The following is a 24,640-nucleotide window of genomic DNA, read 5'->3' on the forward strand; positions in this document are numbered from 1 at the left end:
TACCAACATGAGTTTGACCAAACTGCGGGAGGCAGTGGAAGACAGGAGTGCCTGGCGTGCTCTGGTCCATGGGGTCACGAAGAGTCGGACATGACTAAACGACAAAACAACACAAACAACAACAAGGCTTTTTTAAATAAAAAAAAGAAAGAAAAACAAAAATGGCTGGAACAGATGAAATCTATTGGTGAGCCAGATGTGGCCTTCAGGTTAGGAACCCTTGCTCCAGGTTGTGAGAAAGTAAATCTAAAGCTCCTCCTGCCCCGAGTTGGATTGAAGGGGCCCTTGTCAGGCTTGGAAACTGCCCCCCAGCTGCCCACACCCCCAGTTGACTAGAGTTGTGTTTGTCAGGAGGTACAGCCTGATGGATTGATGGAAGCCTATCAGAATTCTCTTCTGGGGAACCCTTTTCAAAAATGGGCTGTGCCAGTTGGAAAAAACTTCCTCTCACAATTCGTCACAGTTACTGTTGGGATCATTAACTGTTGTGGCTCTTTACCACAAGGCCTTGCTGAAAGTTATTTTCTCTACTATAATGCCACCAGTATGTTCCCACTATAAAAGCTGCTCTCATACAACTGGCATTGAGGCTTGCTGCAGTAAAATGCAGTAAAGCACAAATGTATAACTGCATCCCTTGTTCCCTTCCCTTTCCCCACCCCATGTTGTCTTTCACATGATCTAAACTGCAACTGCAAATGCTTTGGGCCAGGAACATGCCTCACTGCTTGTGTCACTACGCAAAGTACCTTATCTATCAGTGGTGCAATTACAATGGGTTGCTATGCTGCAGCTGGGATTATTTTTCCTAATGTGCCAGTGGGGTATCTTTCCACAATGTTTCAGGTAGAGTTGCAGATACACATCTGTGCCCACAAACAGTAAAAAGTACTTGGTTAAGTATGTAAAGAATCCCAGTTTCTCTGGGTTGTGGCTTTCAAGGGAAAAGGGGTAGGGGAGCTCTCCAAAGTGGTTTATCGTTTCAAGTTATTATCTTGGAAAATATTATCTTATTACCCAAGGGAAAGGAGGAACACAGATCTTATGACATCCTGCAAGTTCTTGGCAAAGGGTCAAGTTCACAAACAACCAAAAGCACCATTCTTCTTCTGTAGAAAGATTTCTGGCCTAGAGATTGTAAAACAACACTTTCCCTTCCTTGAGGTTTTTTTTTGGGGGGTGGGGTGGGGTGGTAATTTGAGTTACATTTATGAGAGTACATGCCTAATGATGTGTGTGTGTGTGTGTGTGTGTGTGTATGTGTGGTTTCTGTGGGATTCTAAATAAGCTAGTCTGCACTGCATGCTCTGATGTAAGCCTTCAGTAAGAGTAGATCACGGACTTAACTAGTGGAAATGCAGTAACAAAGCTGAGCTGCTGCCCTTAACATTTGTTTCGTTTTGCTCATGTGACAGGAAAAAGAAGACTTCAACAAGCAGAGACTGTGATAGGTGACCTAACCTTGTTTGTTCTTTTTTTGTGATGTACTTGTTGATAGGCCTGTGGGTTAAGTATGCTTGTACGTGTTTTGCATCAGTTCTCACTCTTAAGAGCGTAAAATGCTAAAAGACTGAAGTATGTACCGATTCTTTTTAAAAAGCCTGTTGATACACTCCACAGTTGCCAAGCTGCTCTGAGGGGGGGGGGAAGAGGTACTAAACGAGGGAGATGGTAGTATAGGAACATGCAAGCATTTGTGTTTCACAGAACACTTCATCACTGGGCAGAATGGATAGGTTGCTTATTTTCAGTCCTGTACTGTATATCCCATAAGTGGTGGCTGCTAAACCTGAGTTCTCTTGATGCCCACATTCCATCTATGCAGACGGATAACAGTGATGCTCTGTCTTCCTCCTTTTGCTTGCATAAACACAGAAGCAACTTGCTGTGTTCATAGAGGGAGGGAAATATTTATGCATTTTCACTATTAGCAATTAAACTCTAGTCCTATAAAAACATATCACCTAGTGTTCACCTACCACCTATGGAACATTGATCCTGGAAACAATCTTGCTTGTATCATGGTAGTTATTACCTCTGCTGCTAATTATTTGTGGTTTCTTAGTTTCTTGATAGTCCAAAACATCTCTGGCAGGAGCTGTTGGCGTTTGGTATGCCAGTGGTATTCTGAGAAAAGAGAGATAGAGATAAGGCCCCAGGTGATCCATGTGCAGTGTTTGCAAATTTGCTGCCTAATTTGGAGTTAGGCTGTGTAACAAGGTTGCACTCCTTTTTCCTATAGCCTTTATTTGCTGCATTAGAGGTGTGTTTCTAGTGACTAGCTGCTGAGCGTGGATCAAGACGGGGAAAACAAAAAGGCTTAACTTTTTCCCCCAAAGAAAGAAAGGTTCAGCTCTGTTTATCTGTCAAAAAATGGCAGCTACTGATTAATTGGTATTTGCCCCTATCAGATAAATTGCAAATTACTTGTTCCCATAACCCTACCTTCTATAAGGAAAGGAAAGGTAACTATGCAGATATGAATAGGGCATTTCTAGGTTTCTACCCACCATGCCAAAAAGCAATGAAAGATCCCTTCTTGGCTCTGGCAAGTGGCTCTTGGCATACTTATTGCCAGGAGGGTGGGTTAGGAAGCAGCAGCAGCAGCAGCAGCAGTAATTCAAGAGCATGGGAGAATGAGGCTCCCATTCAGACTGTGTCACTTAAGGTTTGCTTTATTTCAAGCATTTATGTCCTGCCTTGAATGGCAGCACCCAAAAATGTGCATTGGAAAAACGGTGAGCATTGGGTGCCTGCTGCAAAACATGCTGGCTACAGCTTGCTTTGTGTAACATTGGAGGCCCGCAAGTTATTCTCGCTCTAAATGAAGAGCTCATGGGTTGGTGGAGAATATATAATATGTATATATATATATTAGTTTGCTTCCAAAGGTGGTATAGGAGTGGGGAACCCATGACCCTCCAGGTCTTATTGAGACTCTCAACTGCCCATCAGCCATGGACCCCACAGCCAACAGTCAATGGGAGTTGTAGTCTACCAACATGTCCCCCAAAGGACATAAGTGCATAGTACCTGGCACTTGGCCCATCATAATGCATCTCCTTGTGTCTTCTTGAAATTAACTGACCCACAGGAGAGAGGGAGAGAGAGAGAGAGAGAGAGAGAGAGAGAGAGAGAGAGAGAGAGAGACAGAGAAGGATGATGATGATGATGACGATGCTTTTGGTGGTTTCTTGCCTGCCTGGTGCCTGATTAAAAGGGATATGAGTCATTGAAAAATGTATAGGTAAATGCTGGCTTTAGCAATAGCTGATACTGGCCTTTTCTCCCCTCTGGGCTTTTAGTGGAATTGCTGCATACCTGTCCAAATAACAATACAAGAGGCAACAAAACAGCTCAAGACACCCGGGGGGGGGTGAGGAAGAAAATGAAACAAAAGTTCTGAAAATGAGAGAAGCTCTGTGCTACCGGACCAGCTTTACTGTCTACCAGGCATGTCCAAAGTCCGTTTCGGGGGCTGAATCTGGCCTGCTGGTCAGTTTAATCCGGTCCCTGTGGCAGTTCATTCCCTGAGGTAAAAAAAAAAAGCTGAAGAACTTCAATTCTAAAAGAAGCTCAACAACTTTGGGGTAAAATCACAAAAAAGCTCAAAAACATTTGGGGTAAAATCATAAAAAGGTCAACAACTTTGGTCAGCCCTTTGGTCGGCCCTCATGGTCCTTCATTTCATAAAATCTGGCCCTCTTTGAAAAAAGTTTGGACATCCCTGCGCCCTGTCAGTATAGTTGGGCCCAATAACAGACACATGATCCAGTTAGCCTTCCAGATGCTAAACCTATGATTTCCATACTGGCAAAAACCCAGAGTTTAGCAGGAGCTGATACAGGGACTTTTGAGGATATTCTCCAATCCCTTTTGTTTTCAGCAAGCATCTCCTACTGTCTCGGTGACATCTTTCTCCTAGCAGCTGGGATTTCACCTTAGAGGTGGTGCAACTTCTCTCTTTCTATCCCCCCTGCATCTCCAAACACAAATGTATGTGATGCAGACTAAGACTGGAGCTAACATTCTGGTTTGTTTAAACTTGTGCTTCTTTTCCAAAGCATCCCCCGCCCCAGGGGAGACTCAGATGAGCACATGCAGTCCCCAAGAAACAGTTATCTCCTAAGGCTGCTGGAAACTGTTTGCTGGGGAGGCAATCCAGGGCTCCCTGCCAGAAAGAAGGATTTTTCTCCTAGGCAGTGCTCCTGAAGCACCCTCTCTTTCTTTCAGATGAAGCAGCCAGTTTTGGGCAGGAACTGTATTTTGTTACTAATGGGGAATGAATAGGACCTTTCATGCCTATGGGATGCTGCCATGGCTGCACCCTATTCCCACAAAGTGATGAACTGGAACATGTTGATCCTCTTCCTTCCCCCCTTCCCAAACTCTTCAAGGCTTCTTGAGGTTTCTTTTAATGATCTTTCAATGCTTTCTGAATGTATTAAACACTGGCTATGCTGTCTCTGCTCACAAGGCCCCCAGTGCCCAGAAAAGGCTTGTGCTTTGTCTATTAAAAAAACCAAACACCAATATGCACGTTTCTGTCCAAGTGCTTTGCCTTGGTCCTTGATGATGAACACAATGCCTTTAAAAGCAGCACTGGCCCAAGACATTTTGCTGCCTGATGTGGAGTCTAAATGTAACCCCTCCTGTTAGGAGCAATACAGTACAGTACTTAAAAAAAAGTTTTTGTTGCACCATTCAGGTGCCCCCTCCCTCTATCGTGGTACTGCCTAAAGTAGGCCTCTTTCCTTTGCTGACTGGTGGTGGTGGGGTTTGCAGGAAATGAGAGGATGTGGCTCCTGCATCTTTTAATAACTGTGTACTAGATCAGCTTGTACTCCAAGCGACACAGCACTTCCCCATAGCTGCCTCTTCTACAGCAGGCCATGCAGGCTGAATGGCAAGACTGGCGCTGTTTAAAAGGGAAAGGCTGGTAGAATATCTGTGTTGCATGCAGAAGCTCTCAGGTTCAATGCCCAGCAACTCCATTTAGGGCTGGGTAAAGACTATTGTCTGAAACCTTGGAGAGCCACTGCCGGTCAGTGTAGACAATACTGAGCTAGTTGGATCAATGGTCTGACTCAGTATAAGGCCGTTCCCCGTGTTCCTTTGCTCCTGAAGACTGAACCAAGTTGAAAGCTATAGTCAAACGGCCAATGCATTTGATGGAGTTCTTGAGTCATCCCATTGATCCTTCTGTACGGTTTCCTCCTCTCTCGAACAGCTAAAAATTATATTTGTAACAAGCCTTAGGCTCTCCCTCTAGTTGAGAAAATTGACTATTTTTCAATGTTGCTCAGTTGGAAGAGTGCTATGCGAATCCGAAATTTGCATACTGACGTAGCTTTTAAACTCAGCCTCTTTCGTCCAGACAGAGTTACTTGGAACATTTTTTTTTAATGATGTAGCTTTTGCTGGGCTTTGCTGTTTGAGACTGCATGTTTGAATGTTCCTTGCTCGTACAAAAAAAAAAATATTCTTGCCCATACTAAACTAGTTTGTTAGAAATATGCCTGGTCTGGCAGACTTTATCCTGTCATGCTAGCTTTGCGCAGGCAGGAATTAAAAAATAAAATAAAATACAAGAAAGCATTTGATCGTGGGCTCCCCCATCTGCTGTCAGAAATGGTTGCAATCCAGCAAAAGCTGCACTATGTTAATGTTTGTGTGTGCTTCAGTTTATAGTCCCTGCAGCTCAGAGGATATGCCAAACTGAATGTCTGCTTTTCCCCAGTAGGCACAAACAATGGTTCAGGAAGTAGTATGCATGATATATTTCCTTTCACCCGCGAGAGTGAATATTATTTACCAGCTTGTTCCTCTGTCTACAGTATGAACTCCTGGCCTGATTTCATCTACTCTCTGTGTGCATTCTGATGTACTTAGAGAGCTCCTGTTACCCACAAGGAAGCTCTGTGCATACATGGCAACACCCATGGGTCTCTGAGCAGAGAGGCTATTGCTGCACAGCTGCTACCTGTTGCTTGGAGACTGCCTGCCTCCAAAATGGGCTCTTGTGTGTGTTTCCCATTCCTTGCCTGAATTCTGGCAGCTCTTTCTTCTGCTCCTTTGAACACAGAGGGATTCGTGGAAGGGGAAGCAAAATTCTACCTATTACTTTAACTCTTCTGGCCACTTCACTCCATGGTGCCCTCCCTGTCTCATTTGCTCTGGAGAAGACCAACGACACACTCCCTGATGTAAGTGGGAGCAGCTTCAGTGGATGCTCCCCCCACCCCTTCCAGGTATCGGCAACAATGAATAAAATAGATCGCTGGCATTTATTTTATGTTAAAGCTGTACCTTTGCCCCCAATACCATGACAAGGTTTTGCAGTGCAAACCACATGTTTTGTGATGAGTTTTTCACCTGTCTGAGCACTCTGCCCTCATGGTTACAAATTCCTCTTACAAACATTAACCAAGAGCGAGCAGTAGAAGTCCTCTTTGTATATTAGTGGGTTGTTGTTTTTAAATAAAAATGACCTCCCATTGTCCTTGCGTTGTGTTCTTAGAGAACCAAAACAGAAGGAGTCCATTTTCCTTTAGTTGTGTCAAACCTATGCAAATTGAACTAAAAAGAAAGTGTCATCCCAGATGGACAACATGGAGCAAACAGAGGCCATGTTGCAGCTTTAACAGGTAATAAGAGCTAGAGATATATTGAATTAGTTGTTGCTAGTATGTGGGGGAGAAGCAAGCGAAACCAGCCATTGTTTGTACAGAAGTTGCACCATTCTGTACTGTATTTGGGACTATCCATGTCCTGCCTGCGGTCAACAGCAGTACGATCTTTAGCGCCTAAGGTGTTTTACCCGTTTATACTTCATTACTGCTGCTGCTGCTGCTGCTACTACTACTACTACTACTACTACTAATAATAATAATAATAATTTCTTAAGGATATATGGTTCCCAAGGTGAAGGAGGTTGAAACATGCTAAGAGATGGCAAAGTTTAGAAGGTTAATTGCAAGAAAAAATGGCAGGGCTGTGTTTTTTGCGTGTGTTGGCAACATGCAAACCATTACATTTCAATCCCCTCTCCCCCTTAAGAAATACTGTCTAAGTTTAAGGTTAGTAATCAAATTATATAAGCAAATGTCAAGATTAAAAAAGACCCTGCATACTGAGACTAAAAATAAAAGGAGGGAAACCAGGGTGCCAGAGAGCTCTTTCATTGTTACAGATCTGGTGTGCCTATTTTTAGACGTTCAAAGGTATCAAAATATTTTGATATTTCTCTTAAAAAATGGGATTAGGAACTGTGTGTGTGCATTCATTCATGTTATGTCAACCTTCACATCTTGACGTGTGCTTCATTCGCACGAGGGAGTCAGCAGCTGTGCCTGTCAACAGGGGGCTACACACTGGGGTGCCATTTCAGGTTCCAGGGAAAGAGGAGATTTGATTCTCATCAAGCTTCAAAGGCATTCTTTTGGATGCTTTCTAACCCTTTGTGGCCACCTTTCCCCCCACCTGAGATCCTGCATTACTCAGCCATTTAAAGCCTGTAGGCCCTTCATTTGCCAGCCTGCCTTCTCCTTAGAATGAAGGTGACAAAAAGAAGGGGTGGGGGACCTGTGTCATTCCTGAAGGCCCAAGTTACAAGACTTTAAACTAATACTAGAAACATGCCATCTAAAGGGGCAAACTTCCTCTCCCTCTGCATTTCAGACAAGTAATTATTCCTAAAAGCACATGAAATACAGTGCTTTAAAAATGTTTCTGTTATTTTGTGAGTCACCCTCCACGCATATGTCCCATTGCAATTTGCCAACATGTCCTTAAAAACAGCTAAAATAATTTTTAAACAATACAAGAGCTACAGAGGTATAGGTTTTAAAACAACATGGAATGAACCTCCAAGCAGAGACCTGGGAAAAGCTTGTTGAAAACATCAAAAAATGGGCCTTTGAACCTTGCTGTGCATTGAATTGTGCCCTCCTAAATCCACATCCCCAAATCTGAAATGTCACAACCCCCCTATCTACCTTGGAGTGTAGTTTAGTCTCTTAATCTGCCACACCATGGAGTAGGCTCCTATGCAGGACTGGAGAGGCAGATAGGAATATAGGCCAGACTCACCCATTGCTAGGCTCCCATATCTTCCTCCTCCTGACTAGAACGTTTGCATTTGCCGGTGTTGGCTAATTTGAGCCACATTCACATTCACTATTCTGGTGCCCTAGATGTTTTGGACTACAACTCTCTCCGCATGCTGGCTGGGGCTGATGGGAATTGTAGTCCAAAATGTTTGGAAGGTACAGGTTTGTTAAGGCTGTTCTAGGCACTACCCTCCCTCCCTCCTCTAAATTAATTCTAAAAATGAATTGGGTAAATGCAAACTGATTGTTCCTGACTACAGAATGTAGCCTGGTCTTGTGATGGTCATGCTGGTGGATATCCAGAACAAACCTGTTGTTTTGAGTCTCTGTCTCTTAGCTTTGTCCCCTTGGACTATTTAATAACAACAATCCACCCTTCATTCTGAGGTCCCAGAGTGGCTTACAATAATTTAAACTGCAGCATTTAAAAAAATGCTTAAAAGAGCTTAATTATTGCAAAAATAGGATGGGTCCTCAAAATATACACCTCAAGGCTACAGTAAAGATTATGTACACCAGTTTGCTTTCTGTGTTCCTTTATTTTCCCAGATTGCCTGGGTTTTCAGTATTTTCTGAATGTGGTTAATAGTTTTTCTCGTCTCTTGAAATACCAGCAGAACCCTGATTTCTTTAAAAGACAAGATTTAAGGAAAGTAGTCATCTTAAATATTTTATTTGTTCTAGTGCCCAAAAGGAAACCTTTTGATGATAGTTGGGTAGACTGACTGGTGATTTGGAACTGAAAAATGTCTGAGCAGAGAGCCATTTGTTTTATGAGACTTGTTCTGCTCTGTTGTTTAACAGGACTGCAAACAATATATTTTAGAAACCCCCATGTGTGCAAGAGAAGGCATGCAGCCAATGAAGATACTGGTTGCTAGGCAGTCTGAGAAACAGATTCATATGGTTAGTTGTTTTGAGGAGATTTGGTAATGCTTATACAAAGAACAAACAGCAGCAGGGCTAGGATTTTTTAAGAGTATTGTTTCATTTCCCATTCATGGGTTCCAATGACGGTAAAAAGTCCTATGGACAGGGTTCAACTTAATTGCATGTGTGGAATGGAGTCTACTGAAACAGTGGTACTGCAAAACAACCAAATCGTTTCTTGTTACTGCAATCCTAACAAAAATTATGGAAAATGTGGAGGTATTGTCTGTTGAGAAGAGAAGTTTGATAGCTTTAATACTCTGCATAGGACCCTGGATCTGACTTTCTGTGCCCTTTGTCACCTCTGTCATTGCCAAACTATGCACAATTATGAGTGCATAGTTGGCCTGTTCATTTGATTTATAAAGGTGTATGGCAGGGGTGCAAGATTCAGATGAGTTGGTGGGCCACCCATCTAGCAGGTGCCCAGGGAGAACTTTTAAAATGACATCTCACATCTAATCATGCTGTGCTGTTGTCCTGCATCTTGCCTTCACCTGCATCTTTCCTTCACCTGCATCACAGTTCTCCTTCCCCCGCCCAAAATTCTTTCTTTAACTGCAAGTATAAGCAAACTGCAAACTTTACACCTCTGTGCTCCAGTGCATTCATCTTCACACTCCTTGACACCTGTGCTGCTATTTAAAGGGAACTGTGGAAGAGGCTAATGCTGAGTCAGTCACTTTGGCCCTTCTAAGGTCATTTGCTCCACTGCTTCCTTGCCCTGAAGGTGATTCAGTAATTTGTGTGGTGAGTGAAGGCATGCGATGGACCATACTGGAGATAAGACTCCCAGGCCATTTGATTGATTGACAGCTCTGAACTAGGAAGACACTGCTGGATCTTTAGGTAAGGTGTTCTTTACTCTTGTCAGAATGTTTCAACACCATACAGGGTTGGAGGACTGTAACTCAGCATCCCTAGTGATCTTTTGGACTGGTGTCTCCCATTTTCAGGCACTGTGCTCCTTTTGAAGCAGCTACTTGAAAAGATGCACTCCTAGCATCAACCAGCTGATTGGTTCCGACAGCGCAAGTTCAAAGAGGCTCACTCCCCACACCAGTCAGCTGATGTCACTTGATCTCAAAATGATGCCTCACCTGCCAGGGGAAGTGGGAAGACAACGTGCAGGCCAGAGTGTCTGCTGTTCAACATTGCAGAAAAAGCATTTATACAATGCTCTAGAGAGAGATGTGTCCAGAGTCTCAATGTATCTGCTTGACCATAGTGGAAGTGGAGCAAACATGGCATTTGCTGAGATCTGGATAGACCTTTTGTAGGTTTTGACAAAACACTCCCATCTCACCTTTGTAAATCCTGGGCACAGCACTGAAGCTGCCTTGACCTGGCACATTTATCACAGAATAATTAGGGTTTCAATTACTGTAATAATGTTCCATGCAAGTCATTGCATGTTGCTGGTCATGATCTTTTTGCAGTGTTTGTTGCTTCTTGGACTTGTCTTTTTCCCTCTTCATTTCCATATTGTGTTTCTGTCCTTGAAAGGAGCAGTGGGGGGGGGGGAGACTGTGCACTTCTTCTTTCCGTGATTTATATATCACAGACTGGTCTGGCACAGGCAGTGGATTAATAACTAGCTTTCCATATTGATAGCTGCTCTCCAGATTCTGCTTCTTGGTGCTTAAGGTGCAGCACTGTTCCATCTGTACATTTGGTTCTATTTGGTTCCTTTCCCCTTCAATAAGTGTCTGCATGAGGGGGGGGGTGCGGTAGAGAGGCTTGACTTTGATTTAGATATGTTTCCTATTGGAGTCTGCCTCTCTGTGTATATTTGTTGCTGCATTTCATGGTGGTGGTAGGTAAGTAAATCTAAATTCCCTAGGTGGCAGTTGCGTTCTAGATGTGAGAAGACGACTTTCCTCCATTTGGCATGATTTTGTATGAAATGTCTGCCCGAGAATGGCACAGCATGGGGTTGCATTCAGCCTCTGATGCCAAAGAAGCTAATTCCTCAGCTGGCTGAGAGAGTGAATTTTACATAGAATCATAGAGTTGGAAGAGACCACAAGGGCCATCCAGTCCAACCCCCTGCCAAGCAGGAAACACCATCAAAGCATTCCTGACAGATGGCTGTCAAGCCTCTGCTTAAAGACCTCCAAAGAAGGAGACTCCACCACACTCCTTGGCAGCAAATTCCACTGTCGAACAGCTCTTACTGTCCATCAGATCATGTTAGACATCCTGTTCTGGAGTCTCTTGATAGAACAGCCAAGGGTGGTGTGTATTGGGATAGTAGAACACTCCAGCAGAGAGATGGGATCTGTGTCTGGGGTTCTGCAGCTTCATTGTAGATCTGTAAGTTACCAACATGGCGGTTAGGGGCCAGAATGCAGAGGGGAGACCTTGGACGATGAGTTGTTATGTTGCTTTTGTTGGTTTCTTTTTCTTTTGAGCCTCGCTATTAGGACACAGAGCATTTCCAAATGCATTGTGTAACAAAGTGGACTGTGCTTCTTTTGATAAAGTACTTCCTTTCTGTAATAAAGTGGGGGCAAAAGTTAATTGCTGCCTTTTCAGCACGGCAATATGGTCCCTGGTGCAATCGCCCTGATATGTGGACTCTGGAGTGTTTGAAGAAAGAGAAATTCAATTTTGGTACACGTAAAACTGAGAGGTAGGAAAAGGGTGAGAAAGAGAGTGCAGGCAAGAATGTGAGAATGTGTGGTTGAAGCTGTGGATTCTTGAGTCACTGAACTGTATTTCCTTTTGGACAGCCATTAGGGAACAGCCAAGGGCACGAAGGGATCCTGCTAGGATATTGTTGTGGCAGCTGTATGCAGGTATGGTGGTGTCTCCCTGGCTCAAGAGAAGGCACTGAAACGAGGCCAGATCTGTACTGTGCCCCAGAAGGTATCTGCAGTTGCGTTTACAGAACAGAATGACCACCTGTGTGTTCTTTAGTGGTTAAAGCGTAATTCACCTGAATGGCTGTTGGAATTAATGGAAAGAACGAGTTTGAACTTGTAGGCTTTATATTTACAAGAGATTTTAACCACTGCAATGTTGCAGTGGGACAAAATACAATGGCATCCATTTGTTGCAATGCAAGAATGTATTTGCTGTGGGGGGGATTTTGTACTGCTGGAGCTTTAACAATGACTGGAAAATTTAGTTGGGGTCATGGCCCATAAATAGAACGCTTCTAGGTAAATATAGCTCTGATCATGGATGGAGAGGCCTTTGCTGGGATATTGCCAGCCTCTCAGAAATGAAGGGTTTGTACTTAAAACTCAGGTAGGGAGCTTACTGACTCAAAGAGGACTATTGTGTCTCAGCTGTGTGCTTATCCACACTTAACCTTTCCTCCACGCTTTCCAAGCATGGATGGTCTGTTCTTTAAAACTCTGTGTCCGAATGCTCTTTCTTTCTTTCTTTCCCTCCAGAGGTTTCCCCATGGAACCCTATTCCTTACTGCTGAATCAGAGCAAACAGCAATCCACGGAAAATTCAAATTGCTGTTTGTTGTGTTTCAGCTTTAAAAAGTGAGTTTTCATGGGAAAAGCTCTGGAACGGAAATGAGAGAGAGAGAAAGAGAGAGCTCGGATACAGAGCTTTAAAGCATGGAGCTGTGCCTGGAAAGTGTGGGGCTAAAGGTAAGCGTGGACAAGCCCTGTGTCGCAGGGAGCAGTTCAGCAGGTGGGACTTGTTTTGTCACAGAGCTGCAGTGATAGGCTAAGCAACTGAATGTTTACTGAATGTATACATGCTGGTGCATTTTTAAGAACACAATCCTAAAATCAGTTCATTTGAAAATCAATAGGGTTGGAAACTGACTTCTTTTTTTGTGGGGAGGGGACAATTCTGTTGAAGTTAATCTGCATCAGTTTTGTTTGTTTAGTTGTTTTTTTTTTAATGCTTGAGTCTTACCTATCCCTAGAAATAGAGAAGTGAATCTTGGGATAATCTACAAGTCCTCTGATACAATTTCCCATGTGTTTAGTATCAGCCAGAACCCTGCTGGGAATGGGAGTGGAGGGAGATAGGTAACTGGAAATAATGTAGAAAACATGGCTCTTTGGCTTTCTCTGATCCTACAGTAAGAGAACAGCACATGAAAGATAATAAATCCAGTGATCTATTCAACAGATGTTGTCCACACATTTAAATCACAAGATCTTTTTCATACACCCCCCCAAAAGCTGGTATAATTAATTTGTGTACATCATGTTTTACAAAGAACAGGTTTGACAGGCCTCTTACCCCATGGGGCTTGCAAGCAATAGACAAAAAGGAAACCATAGAGGAAGGAGTGATAAATTGAGTGGGGTGTGAAAATAATAATAATAATAATAATAATAATAATAATAATAATAATAATTTGAAAACCTAAAACAACATACTTGGAGTAGGTTTGACTGCCCATGTGGATTCTGACCAACTTTAGCATCTAAGCTCTAGTGAAAAGTTCATCCCTGGGTGGGTCGCAACAATGAAAACAATATTGGAAACTGTTTGAAACAACTTGCTACTCTTTTTAAACTAATGAAAAATGGGATAAATATAAAATTGATCATTAGTTAAATGAATAATATAGCAGTTTGTTCACCACTTGCACTGAATTGCTTTAGGTGAAAATTAATGTCGTATTATATAATTAATATTTCTTAATTGGGCAACTTTTTTTTTTTTTACTATGGAAAGTGTTAACATTAAGCTGCTGTCAGCTGGACTCTCCTATGCCATCTCCCTTTCAGTGAAACAGTTTACCTTGTAGAGTGGATGAAAGACAGTGCGTGTGTAATATCAGACAGGTTTGTAAATGTAATGTTAAACAGAACAGATTAAAATAATTTAGTTTCGAAACCTTGGAGTGCCTTCAGACAACTAGCAGTTTAATAAAAGATAGCAAACCTTAAGCAGTGTCCTTTGTTGTGATAGGTCAGGCGTTTCTGTCCTGAACAGTATTTGTCTTGTTGGCTTGCCAAGAAAATCTTACTGATAACATCAGAAAAGTCTTAGAGCAGCACGGTCCACACTCATAATATTTATTGTATGTAGGATAATTCAAGAAGTGTATTTGCCTGCCTCCTATAGTAAGTTTTTTATTCCTAAAATTGTTGCTGTGTTAGTCCCCAAGGAACAAGTACAAAATAGCTAATGATTTCTGTCCTTGGCTCAATTTCTACTGATGCAACCATGTGTGAACTTTGGAGCTGCACGCAGTTCTTTACTTAGCAGAGTGGCATCTGTTCAACAGCAGAGAGAATAAAGCACATAGACACCCATCAATTAGCATTGTTGTTGTGCTGTTGCACTCATGTCCTGCTGGTGGGCTTTCACAAGCTGCTGTGGGAACAGAATGATGGAGTAGATTATCCTTTGGTCCTTTGCTTCAAAGAGGTAGATTTTCGGCCAAGATCTCCATGACATAATTTTTGAGGCTTCTCTTTGCTTAAAGTACCACCTTTGATTCTTTTCTTGGCACCTGGTTAAGATAAGTCTTTTAATTATTTTTAACAACCAGTGTAACAAAGAAAGAAAAGCAGAGGGGGGGGGAGAGGTGAAAGAAAAATACACATGCCATTAGTTCATATTAAGATAAGCTTCCTAAATAATGTGTCGTTCCACATTCCCTCTGAATTTCCACCTTGCAGCTAACCTTGAATATTGCTTCCAGATAGTGGGCTCTTCTTTGTGTTTGGGTGGGGGAAGTAGGTGCTTTAAAATTAGTGCTTTATCGTTATTGAGAAACGATGAAAGATAGAATAAACTTGGTCGTCTTAATATTCCCTCTTTTCAGAACTTCTGGCATCTCTTAATAATATAATTGAAATGATTCCCTCACCTGTAGGGCTGCCAGTGGTGGTACAGAGAGTATAAATACCCTACTATCCTATGGGTCCTCCAGCAATACCCCAGAATTGCTGAGCAACAGGGTGGTCAGTAGACCAGCAGCATCCGCAATCTGCTTCTCTGGCCCAACAACAGCTGCAGACCCTCTAAGCCTGTCTTGAGGTCAAGAGATTTCCTGGTCAGGGAGATGGCACTCTTATGGACAATAGCAACACCCCTGCCTTGCCTGCCCAAGTCTAGCCTGGTGCAGTACTGAAAACTCAGGTGGGCATAGCTGGGTAAGATATGGCCCACCCAGCTTTTTCACCCAAGTCTCTGTAATGCCTACTGGATCGGCCCATTCATCCACAATCAAGTCATTGATGAGCATGGTTTTCTTATGGACAGATCTGGCATTCTGCAACAGCACCACTAGACTGGAGGGCTCAGTCAATATGCTACCAGTGGTTTGTAGAGGTATGAGAGAGCTGAAACAAATATTGCAGACCAAACACCTAAGCCTGTTTATTTTTCATTATTTAAATGAAAGCTGATCTTCTTGGTCTGTCAAAATTACATCTTCCTCTTTTTGTGTGTGTGTTGGAATATATTTGGTTCTCTGCAGTTACTTGATACACTTAAAAATGTAAACAAGAATCAAACCCTCTTCTGGAACTGATGTGCATAATTCCCTTACAGAATGCAAATGCATCTGTACAACTCATTCCAAAGTTGCTGATAATGAAGAGCCTCTGGTGGGGAGGATGGTAGCTGACCTGTTTGCCAAGCCAACAACTGACAACTTCTCTACCTTCGGGGCATGTCAGTCATTTGAAGTGGAATGTCTCTGAGAGCAAATGAGATATGGTGAATTACTAGATGGAAGCTGGTTCCCAGCTGATGTCAGGGAGCTACAGTTGACAAGCAAAACACTTAAGAAAGGGTGAATGCAGTTCAGCTTCAGACTTGGAAACAGCTAGTTTTTAATTCATGCTTTCCCACTTCTCCAGTGGGCTGGAATGTTTACAGCATCAACTGTTATTTCTACTGGGCCATAAAAGAACACGTTTTACCTAGAGGCAATACATAAATCAGAGCTCATCCAGACTTGTCCTATGTCTAGAAAGCACAGGTCCAAGCATTTTCCCCCTTGCTCTGCCACTTTCCCCAGGAAAGCCAGCTCTTCAGTGATAAATCAGGCAAATGTCAATTCAGAAAAAACCCGATTGACATTTGGCCCGATTCAGTGGTAAATAATGAGTTTCCCTAGGGGGAAAGCAGCAGGGCAGGGACAAGTCTGGATGAGCCCTCACTATCAATAGAGGCTAGTCCATTAGGGCAAATGAGACACTGTCCCACCAGTCTCAATCTGCCCTCAGCCAGCCTCTGCTTGCCTGTTGTCTTAGTTACAACCAGTTTGGGTTGGGTGGGTAGCATTAACTGTCCTCTTCCTCCTCCTCCTCCATCTCAGTGTTGCCCTTATACTCCTCTGTAGGGAGGAAGAGGATAGGGACAAACTAGAATGAGTTGGCTCTGGCTCCTGTTGTTCTCTTCCATGCCTGCCACCCTAGCAAACCCAAAAGGGAAGCAGCCACCACTGGTTACTATTGCTGTTCTGTATCTGGGTGAAACACAGTAATGCCGTGAATGGGGTGTTTTGAAATGGGTGAATTTATGCTGCTGTCACTTCTGATGCATGGGACAAGTTTGTGTGTCAAGAGCTCAATTGCATTGCAGTTAGTTGGCTATCCAGCTAACAGCCCCCCCTTCCCCTAGAGCCCAATCGCTTGCATTAGTAACCCAGGCTGGCATGCAGGGTTCTGCTTAGAAGGACCTAGCACACGTTAGCCCACTGCCAAACATATCTTCCAGAGTCTTTTTGGTAATAAAAACTACCTGTATGGAGCCAATTGTCCTTTTTATTTGCTTTAGTAACTCTCCAGCTATTCAGCAGAATGTTTTCAAACCTGAATTCTTCCATCTTAACCTGTTCTGTACTGCTGTCCTTATGCTACCAGATTGAAATTTCAGGAGCTAATTTATCACAGATTACATCACTTCTCTTATCACTTGATGACATTGTTTTAGGACACTGATGAATGTGTGAACTGTCTGTACTGAAAAGCAGGGGTTTTTCCCCCAGCCAGAACTCGCCGGAACTGGGTCGTCCTTAAAGTGGGAGAAGTGGGAGTTCCTGCACCTGTTTTTCTAGAAAAGAAGCACTGCTGAAAAGTATTGCAATGTGGTGGCAGAGGTGGGGGAAACCAAAGCTCTGCGTTTTATTGTTTTGTAATAACTGTTTCACACATACATGCCATATCTGAATATTGAAGAAATAGAGTACAATTATGTGTGTGTGAATTTGCACTAGGTAAAGGTAAAGGGACCCCTGACCATGAGGTCCAGTCGCGGACGACTCTGGGGTTGCGGCGCTCATCTCACTTTATTGCCCAAGGGAGCCCACGTACAGCTTCCGGGTCATGTGGCCAGCATGACTAACTAAGCTGCTTCTGGCAAACCAGAGCAGCGCACGGAAACGGCGTTTACCTTCCCACCAGAGCGGTACCTATTTATCTACCGGTACTTGCACTTTGACGTGCTTTCGAACTGCTAGGTAGGCAGGAGCAGGGACCGAGCAACGGGAGCTCACCCCATTGTGGGGATTCGAACCGCCGACCTTCTGATCGGCAAGCCCTAGGCTCTGTGGTTTAACCCACAGCCCACCCGCATCCCTTAATTTGCACTAGCACTTACCTAATGCAGTTGGAACAATATAACTGTTGCATATTATGTGCATAGATCAAAATTTTCAAACTCTGCAGAGAGCAAATACCGGTATATCTTCTTTTTTCCGAAATGTGTTATGTAATTTTTGATGAGAAGATGTGTGGAGATTGTTGCAAAAAACATGCATTGAGCTGTGCTCAGTATCTAAAACTGCGGGGTTATTTTTAATTTTACCTTGCCCTGTGAGTAAAGCAGTGATATATCATATTGGCAAACAGTATAAAACAACAGTAACGTTTATGAAACCAAATACAAAATGCACCACAAGTTTGTGGGTCACATTAATACACCAATGTGCCTGCATATTCTGAGTGAGTTTTAAGCAGGTTATAATAACAACAACAATTATTATTATTATTTCTTATTTATACCCCACCCATCCGGTTGGGTCTCCCCAACCACTCTAGGTGGCTCCCAACAGAATAAAACATCAAACATTAAAAACTTCCCTAAACAGGGCTGCCTTCAGATGTCTTCTAAAAGTCAGATATTGTAGTTGTTTATCTCCTTGACATCTGATGGGAGGGCATTCCACAGGACGGGCGCCACTACCAAGAAGGCCCTCTGCCTGATTCCCTGTAACCTCACATCACATAGTGAGGGAACCGCCAGAAGGCCCTCAGAGCTGGACCTCAGTGCCCAGGTAGAACAATGGGGGTGGAGACGCTCCTTCAGGAATACTGGAATGCGGGCGTTTAGGGATTTAAAGGTCAGCACCAACACTTTGAATTGTGCTTGGAAACGTACTGGGAGCCGATGTAGATCTTTCAGGACCTGTGTTGCAGGGTCTCAGCGGTTCCTAAATGCCAAGGCTGTCACTTTAGGATATGCCCAGTCACTTTAGGATACAGCATTTACTTTTTTCATTTTTTCTTTTGTGCATATGGGGCTTATTGTTGCTTCTTTTTGTCACTCTGCACAGTTGCTTTTAGCATGAAGTTCATTAGGAAAAAAAACTCTACCGTGCAAGGTTTTCCCCCTTTTTCTTCATACTTACTGATTCATTCTACCCCACCCTTCTCTTCATTAAGAATTTTATGCAGAAGGCACTGCTTCTTTTTTAAAACTCTGCAAGTCCCCACCCCCCTTTTGCTCTTCCGATGCCCTCCCCCCAGCACAGCAGCTTGGCACTTTTGGGCAGGCGCCTCGCCTGGGTGCCGTGAGGTGAGTGGGTGTGATTTCACAGTCTTGCTTCAGTTAGCAGCAGAAAATAGCTTGGAAGTATACTGCTCTTAAAAAAAAGAAAAGATTAAACGTGAATATGAATAACTTACAAATGAAATGATGTTCTCTATGTAGGTTTGGTAAACACTTTGAGAATCAAGATAAGGCTGTTTCTGCATTACTTGAAACAACAACCAGTAAAAATGGAAGGAACTTCCATATGGATCTGGTATAGATTGCAAAGTAATACAAGGATCAAGAGGCATGATTTGCAGTGTGCCTGCAGTGTTAAAACAATGCTGTGTAATGGTTTACTCAATATATTATTGGGGTTAGTTCAACAAGTTGGCATGCCTACTTGACCAGTTTTTCAACTAAATGACAACTTAATAAATAAGTTAACCCGATTGAAAGGAAATCTAATCCGGGGCGGACTTTGGTAATTTTTGGTAATAAGGTGCCCTTAGCAAGGCCAAAATTTGGAACCCCCAAACGGATCTTCTCAATTTTGCAGTGCCTTGGCTCAGCACCCTGTGAGGTGGGGACTGCCCACAGCGCCCTAAATCTGGTGCTATCCCATCAGATCCCTCTTGTGTGAATGTGAGAGGTGTGGTCCATTCATGAGAGCATGTAGACGGGGAAGAGACATCACTGCAAGTTTCCACTTGCCAGAGTGTCATGAAGTAATAATGGTGTAAAAAAGGTAAAAGGTAAAGGACCCCTGACAGTTAAGTCTAGTCACGAATGACTCTGGGGTTGTGGCGCTCATCTCGCTTTACTGGCTGAGGGAGCTGACGTTTGTCCGCAGACAGTTTTTCCAGGTCATGTGGCCAGCATGTCTAAGCTGCTTCTGGCGAAACCAGAGCAGCACACAGAAACGCCGTTTACCTTCCCGCCGGAGCAGTACCAATTTATCTACTTGCACTTTGATGTGCTTTCAGACTACTAGGTGGGCAGGAGCTGGGACCAAGCAACAGGAGCTCACACCGTCGTGGGGATTTGAACCGCTGACCTTCCGATCGGCAAGCCCTAGGCTCAGTGGTTTAGACCACAGCACCACCCGCGTCCCCAATACAGTGGTACCTTGGGTTACAGACGCTTCAGGTTACAGACACTTCAGATAACAGACTCCGCTAACCCAGAAATAGTACCTTGGGTTAAGAACTTTGCTTCAGGATGAGAACAGAAATTGTGCGCCGACAGCGGGAGGCCCCATTAGCTAAAGTGGTACCCAAGGTTAAGAACAGTTTCAGGTTAAGAATGGACCTCTGGAACCAATTAAGTTCTTGACCAGAGCTACCACTGTAATGGCATAGAGCATGTGAAAGAGTACCTTTACTGTACCTTGTTTGAAATAAGCACAGAAGCCCCATATCTCTGGAGAAGGAATCCAGGGATGCCCTTTCTTAGGCATATCATGTGGTTTTCCTGGGATGTTTAAACCTTGGCATCTTCCTTTGTAGGTCATAACATAGACCCTGGAAGACTGCACTTTACTGTTTTAAAATTTGGAAGAGAAAATATTTTATACTCTTCTTTGGGTGTTTTTAGATTACGCCTCTCTGTTTTTTGGTCCTTTTCTAAAAATGAGCATGCCTGATCTACTTTGCATGATTCTCCTGATGATGACAGAGATTGTAAGTGCTCTTATTGAATATAAAAAGCTCATAGCGATGATGAGAAACTATAATCCTGGTATTATTTCTGTCTCTTTCTAGATAACCATTTGCTCAGAAATAGGTGACTGAACACCAAAGAATTTGAAAGACTTCTGGAAGAACAAATCTAGTTTCCACAAGATCAAATCTGTATTAAATGGCTGATAAACAGATCAGGTAAAAGCTTTTCTTTCCTCTTCTCTCAACTGTTGTCTCCACTTCTGGTTCCTTTTGTCCTTCCACATTTGTTTTTCTCCATTCGTAAAGTCCACAACACATCCCAAAGTACTCTCTTCTTTCTCTACCCCTTTGTCTCTGCTCCTTTCTTTATTCTTGCCCCTGATGGTCTTGTGGTTGGAACAGAATAGGAGGAACTGCACATGGAGCAGATTAAAACATTCAGGCTGCAATGCTGTGCCCACTTATCTCAGAGTATGCCCTGTATTCCATGGGACAAGAATACTTTTGATACAAGGACCCATATGCTTGAAATCACATCTGCATAGGTGATTCGTAAGCCTTAGACATCCTGCATGTTTGGGAGACAGGCCCAGTTGTTAGATTTTGAGTTATAATAGTGAGGTGGATAGATACACTTTTGCACTGGGATGCAAAGAGTTGGGCTGTTGTTTCTGTCTGCACCAGGTCTTTTCTGTTCCCCGTCTTTTGGCAGCCACTTGCACTCTACAAAAAGCTAGTTATCAGGACACTCCGTGTGGCAGCATGCAATGTAATGTGAGTGGATTCAGCTGGGGGAAATTAGTAATCAAACAAACTCGCACACATAATGCACAGTGGAATTACTTTCCACTAGTATATGGGACTGTTTGTCCTTAGAACTAGAGCCATGTTAATTTAATGGGACAAGTTAATCATAACTTGATTTAACTCCCATTGAAATCAGTGGGAGCGAAGTTCAACTTAAGTCAATCTGGAACTAACCCTATAATTCTGACATTTAACATAGAAGTAAGATATATAGGTTTTGTGTGATACTAGCAATATTATTATTTGCAATATTTTAGAGGCACAAGAATGCAGCTTTGAAATACCAATAATAAAAAAATTGGGGCATGCAAACATATTTTTAATGAATGTGCATATTTATCTGGGAAATAGAAAGTCTAGAGGAGTTAAAACAGGCCATATGCAGCCTCCAGCCAGATTTTATCCAACACTTCAGGTCCCGTCCCAACTATCAGCAGGGAGGGAAAAGGACTTTGATGTTGTGCAAAGTTGAGCAATTTCAATTCTTTCCTCTGTGAGAAGATCAAATCAGGGAGCAAAATGTCTCAACAGAATTCTGCTTCTTACAAATATAGTATGCATGCAATTTAAGGCATGCAAAGTTTGTGGCTATAAAGTAAGACTGTGCAGTGGTCTTGTTTTAATTCTTATGCTGGGTATACCGAGCTCTTTTTGCCTTTTGCACAGTCAGGACAGGCAAATGATGTTGCAGAGTTGTTGTTGTTTTTTTGCCGCAAATGTTGTGGGGTGGGAGGAAGTATGAGGAAAATGGAAGGTGAATGTCAGGTGGAGTTAATAAGAAATATATTGCCTGTTTTCATAGAAAACAGCTTTGTGAGTCTTACCTGTCTTATTACTGGAATGCTGTCCGAGACAGCTTTCCATTGGGTTAATATTTACCAACCCTGGGTTAAAGCAATGGGTGATGTTGGAGAGATTATATTAAACTGATAGTAATGGCATGTTTTTCTAGGGGTTAAAATTAGTGCCATAGAAAAGCTTAATAGGTGTTATGTTCTAGGAAGAGTCTGACCCCACCAATAGTCTGACTGAAGCATTTTGCACCAACTGGAGCCTCCAGACCAGACCCAAGAGTAGCCCCATTAACTGCATATTGAGATAACCAAGTCTAGAGGTTAACAATGCCTGAATCCTCCCTGTCCAATAATGGTCATAGAGAGTGTATCAGCCGTAGCTGGTAAAAGATTTTCCTATCAACTGAGGCTACCTTGCTGGCCCTCCAGCAACAAATTTGGGTCCAGGAACAGGTTAACAATTCCTAATATGCTATACAGGCAATAAGTTATCTCTTCTTTGGTAGCCAACACAAAAAATCTAGGTGGCATTATTATTATTATTATTATTATTATTATTATTATTATTCGGGGTGGCCAACTCCCAAGAGACTGCAATCTACTCACAGAGTTAAAAACTGGCATTGATCTACCCCCCTTTTTTGGGTTCAGGTTAAAGTTGTTGAGCTTTTTTCAGGAAGGAGGAAGGCCCATTTTTGGGGGGTTCGGGTCAATGTTGTTGAGTTTTTTCAGGGAGGAGGTAAAATGTTGAGCTTTTTTTAGGGGAGCCACAGTTGTTCAGCTTCTTTGGGGGCAGCCAGTGATCTACCGGTAGATCACGACCTGCCTGTTGGACATGCCTGTTGTTGTTGTTGTTGTTGTTGTTAATTAAGTTTATATACCACCCTATACCCGGGGGTCTCAGGGGGGTTCACAGAATAAAATCAAGATATAAAACCTGCTGGATGCTGCTTGAGCAGCTTGTTCCCTTTGGGGAAGCATGCTGAGGAAGCAGACTACTCTACTCCCCCCCCAACCCCATGGTTCAACTTTGTCAGGTGGGTTACTCTACCCACTTGGGGATGCCAACCCCTGGCATATGCTGTAATTATGTAGCTAATTTGTCGTTTCTACTGTCGCAGCAATCTGTGACTTTAGAATGGAACCAAGCAAGTGTTCTTGCAGTGTCTGTTTAACAGACAACAGAGCAGTTTAACAGACACAGAGCATATCACAGCAAATGGCACACAATGCTCAGGTGAGTTGTCAAGGCCCGGCTTTGATACTTCTGCTTAATGGCTGGCTCTTTCGCATCAACCATTTCAGGTGTACTGCTAGACTCTTCCTGAAAAGCAAGTCTCCCTCTGAGTATTTGAGCAGCTTTTCTACTTGCTGTTGCCCTTTGAGAAAGTGCCTTCTGATTCTTTGGCTCTGCTTACGTCCAGCCATTGTCTATTTCACAAGTGACTTTCCAATTTCATTGTTACCTAAGAGCAGCTTTTGTAGAGAGAGCCTTGGCTAGACAAATGAGTGTTGTCTTCTGACAAAGAGTTGGGGATTTTGTTATTTTAATTGAGGCAACAGGTTTTAATGTGTGTGGTTTTTTTTAAAAAAAATGCAGGATAGGACTACACAGAGAACTACTAGCTGTGTGACAACAAACTCCCTTGGTTGCCCCGTGGGATTACTTTTTTTGAGTGAAAGACAGGGGAAGTGCAACCCTTTTGATTCTCCTGGACTCCTTAAAGGCTTTTGGTGCCAACACAAATGGTGTCCTTTTTGATATCGGTTGTCTAGGGTAGGTTTGAGAGGCACTGCTCAGTAGTGGTTCTGCTCATTTTTGGATAGCCATTTCCAGAAAGTGGCGCTGGGATAATACTGCTTCACCTCTTAGTGCTTTGTGAGTCCGCAGGGTTTCCATGCCGTTTAACATCTACATGAAGCTGCTGGGAGAGGTTATCCTGAGATTTGGTCTGATTTGTCACCCATAAGGAGATGGCACCAAGCTTTCTCTCTCACTTTCGTTGGATTTAGCCGAGGTTGTCACAATCCTGAACCAGTTTTTGGGAGTGATTATGGGCTGTGTGAGGGTGAATAAACAGACCCAGTTCAAACAAGAATGCTGATAGTGGTTCATTCACCCAGGTGATTATTTTCAGCCTATTTTACATGGGATTACATCCCCCATAAAGGACCACAGTTTGCAGTCTCGGGGTGCTTATTGATCCAGCACTTTCATTTGAAGCGAAGAGACCTATGTTCATCAAAGTGCTGTTATCAGCTTCAGCTAATTCACCAGCTGCAACCTTTTTTGGGTGGAGATAGCGTGGCTACAATTACCCATGTTCTGGTAACCTCCCATTTTAGACTATTGCAATGCATAGTATATAGGTCACCTAAAAAAAAAAAAAGTCGGCAAATACAGTTGTTCCAGAAGAGGGCACAATGCTAATAGCTGGTGTTGGGCAGTTCGACTATATTAACTGTGTCCGTCCAGTTCTGGGCCCAATTTAAAGGTCTGATTTTAATCCTTAGAGCCTAAACCATTTGGGACCAGATTGAAAAAATGTCCTCTGCCATGTGGTAGAACTTTAATACCCTCTTCAAAGACTTTGATTCAGGTGTCCCTGCCCAATAAAGTAAGGCAGATAACCAG

The 24,640-nt window shown here is 43.0% G+C and overlaps 1 protein-coding gene across 3 annotated transcripts in view; it reads left to right on the forward strand.

Moving 5' to 3' along the window:
- The window catches only part of SLC25A22 (solute carrier family 25 member 22), a 67,124-nt gene that overhangs the window by 15,977 nt on the left and 26,507 nt on the right, over window positions 1-24,640 (forward strand). Inside the window, exons 1-2 of one of the 3 annotated variants that reach the window (XM_033155639.1) lie at window positions 11,526-11,676; window positions 20,504-20,620. In XM_033155639.1, coding sequence (XP_033011530.1) covers window positions 20,601-20,620 — 20 coding nt within the window. In that variant the 5' untranslated portion in view covers window positions 11,526-11,676; window positions 20,504-20,600. Of the gene's footprint in view, window positions 1-11,525; window positions 11,677-11,754; window positions 11,843-20,503; window positions 20,621-24,640 lie in introns of those variants that run through there. The other 2 variants (XM_033155649.1, XM_033155630.1) reach the window with 2 other exon arrangements.

This window comes from Lacerta agilis, chromosome 1, assembly GCF_009819535.1.
Source record: "Lacerta agilis isolate rLacAgi1 chromosome 1, rLacAgi1.pri, whole genome shotgun sequence".
Taxonomy (NCBI): Eukaryota; Metazoa; Chordata; class Lepidosauria; order Squamata; family Lacertidae; genus Lacerta; species Lacerta agilis.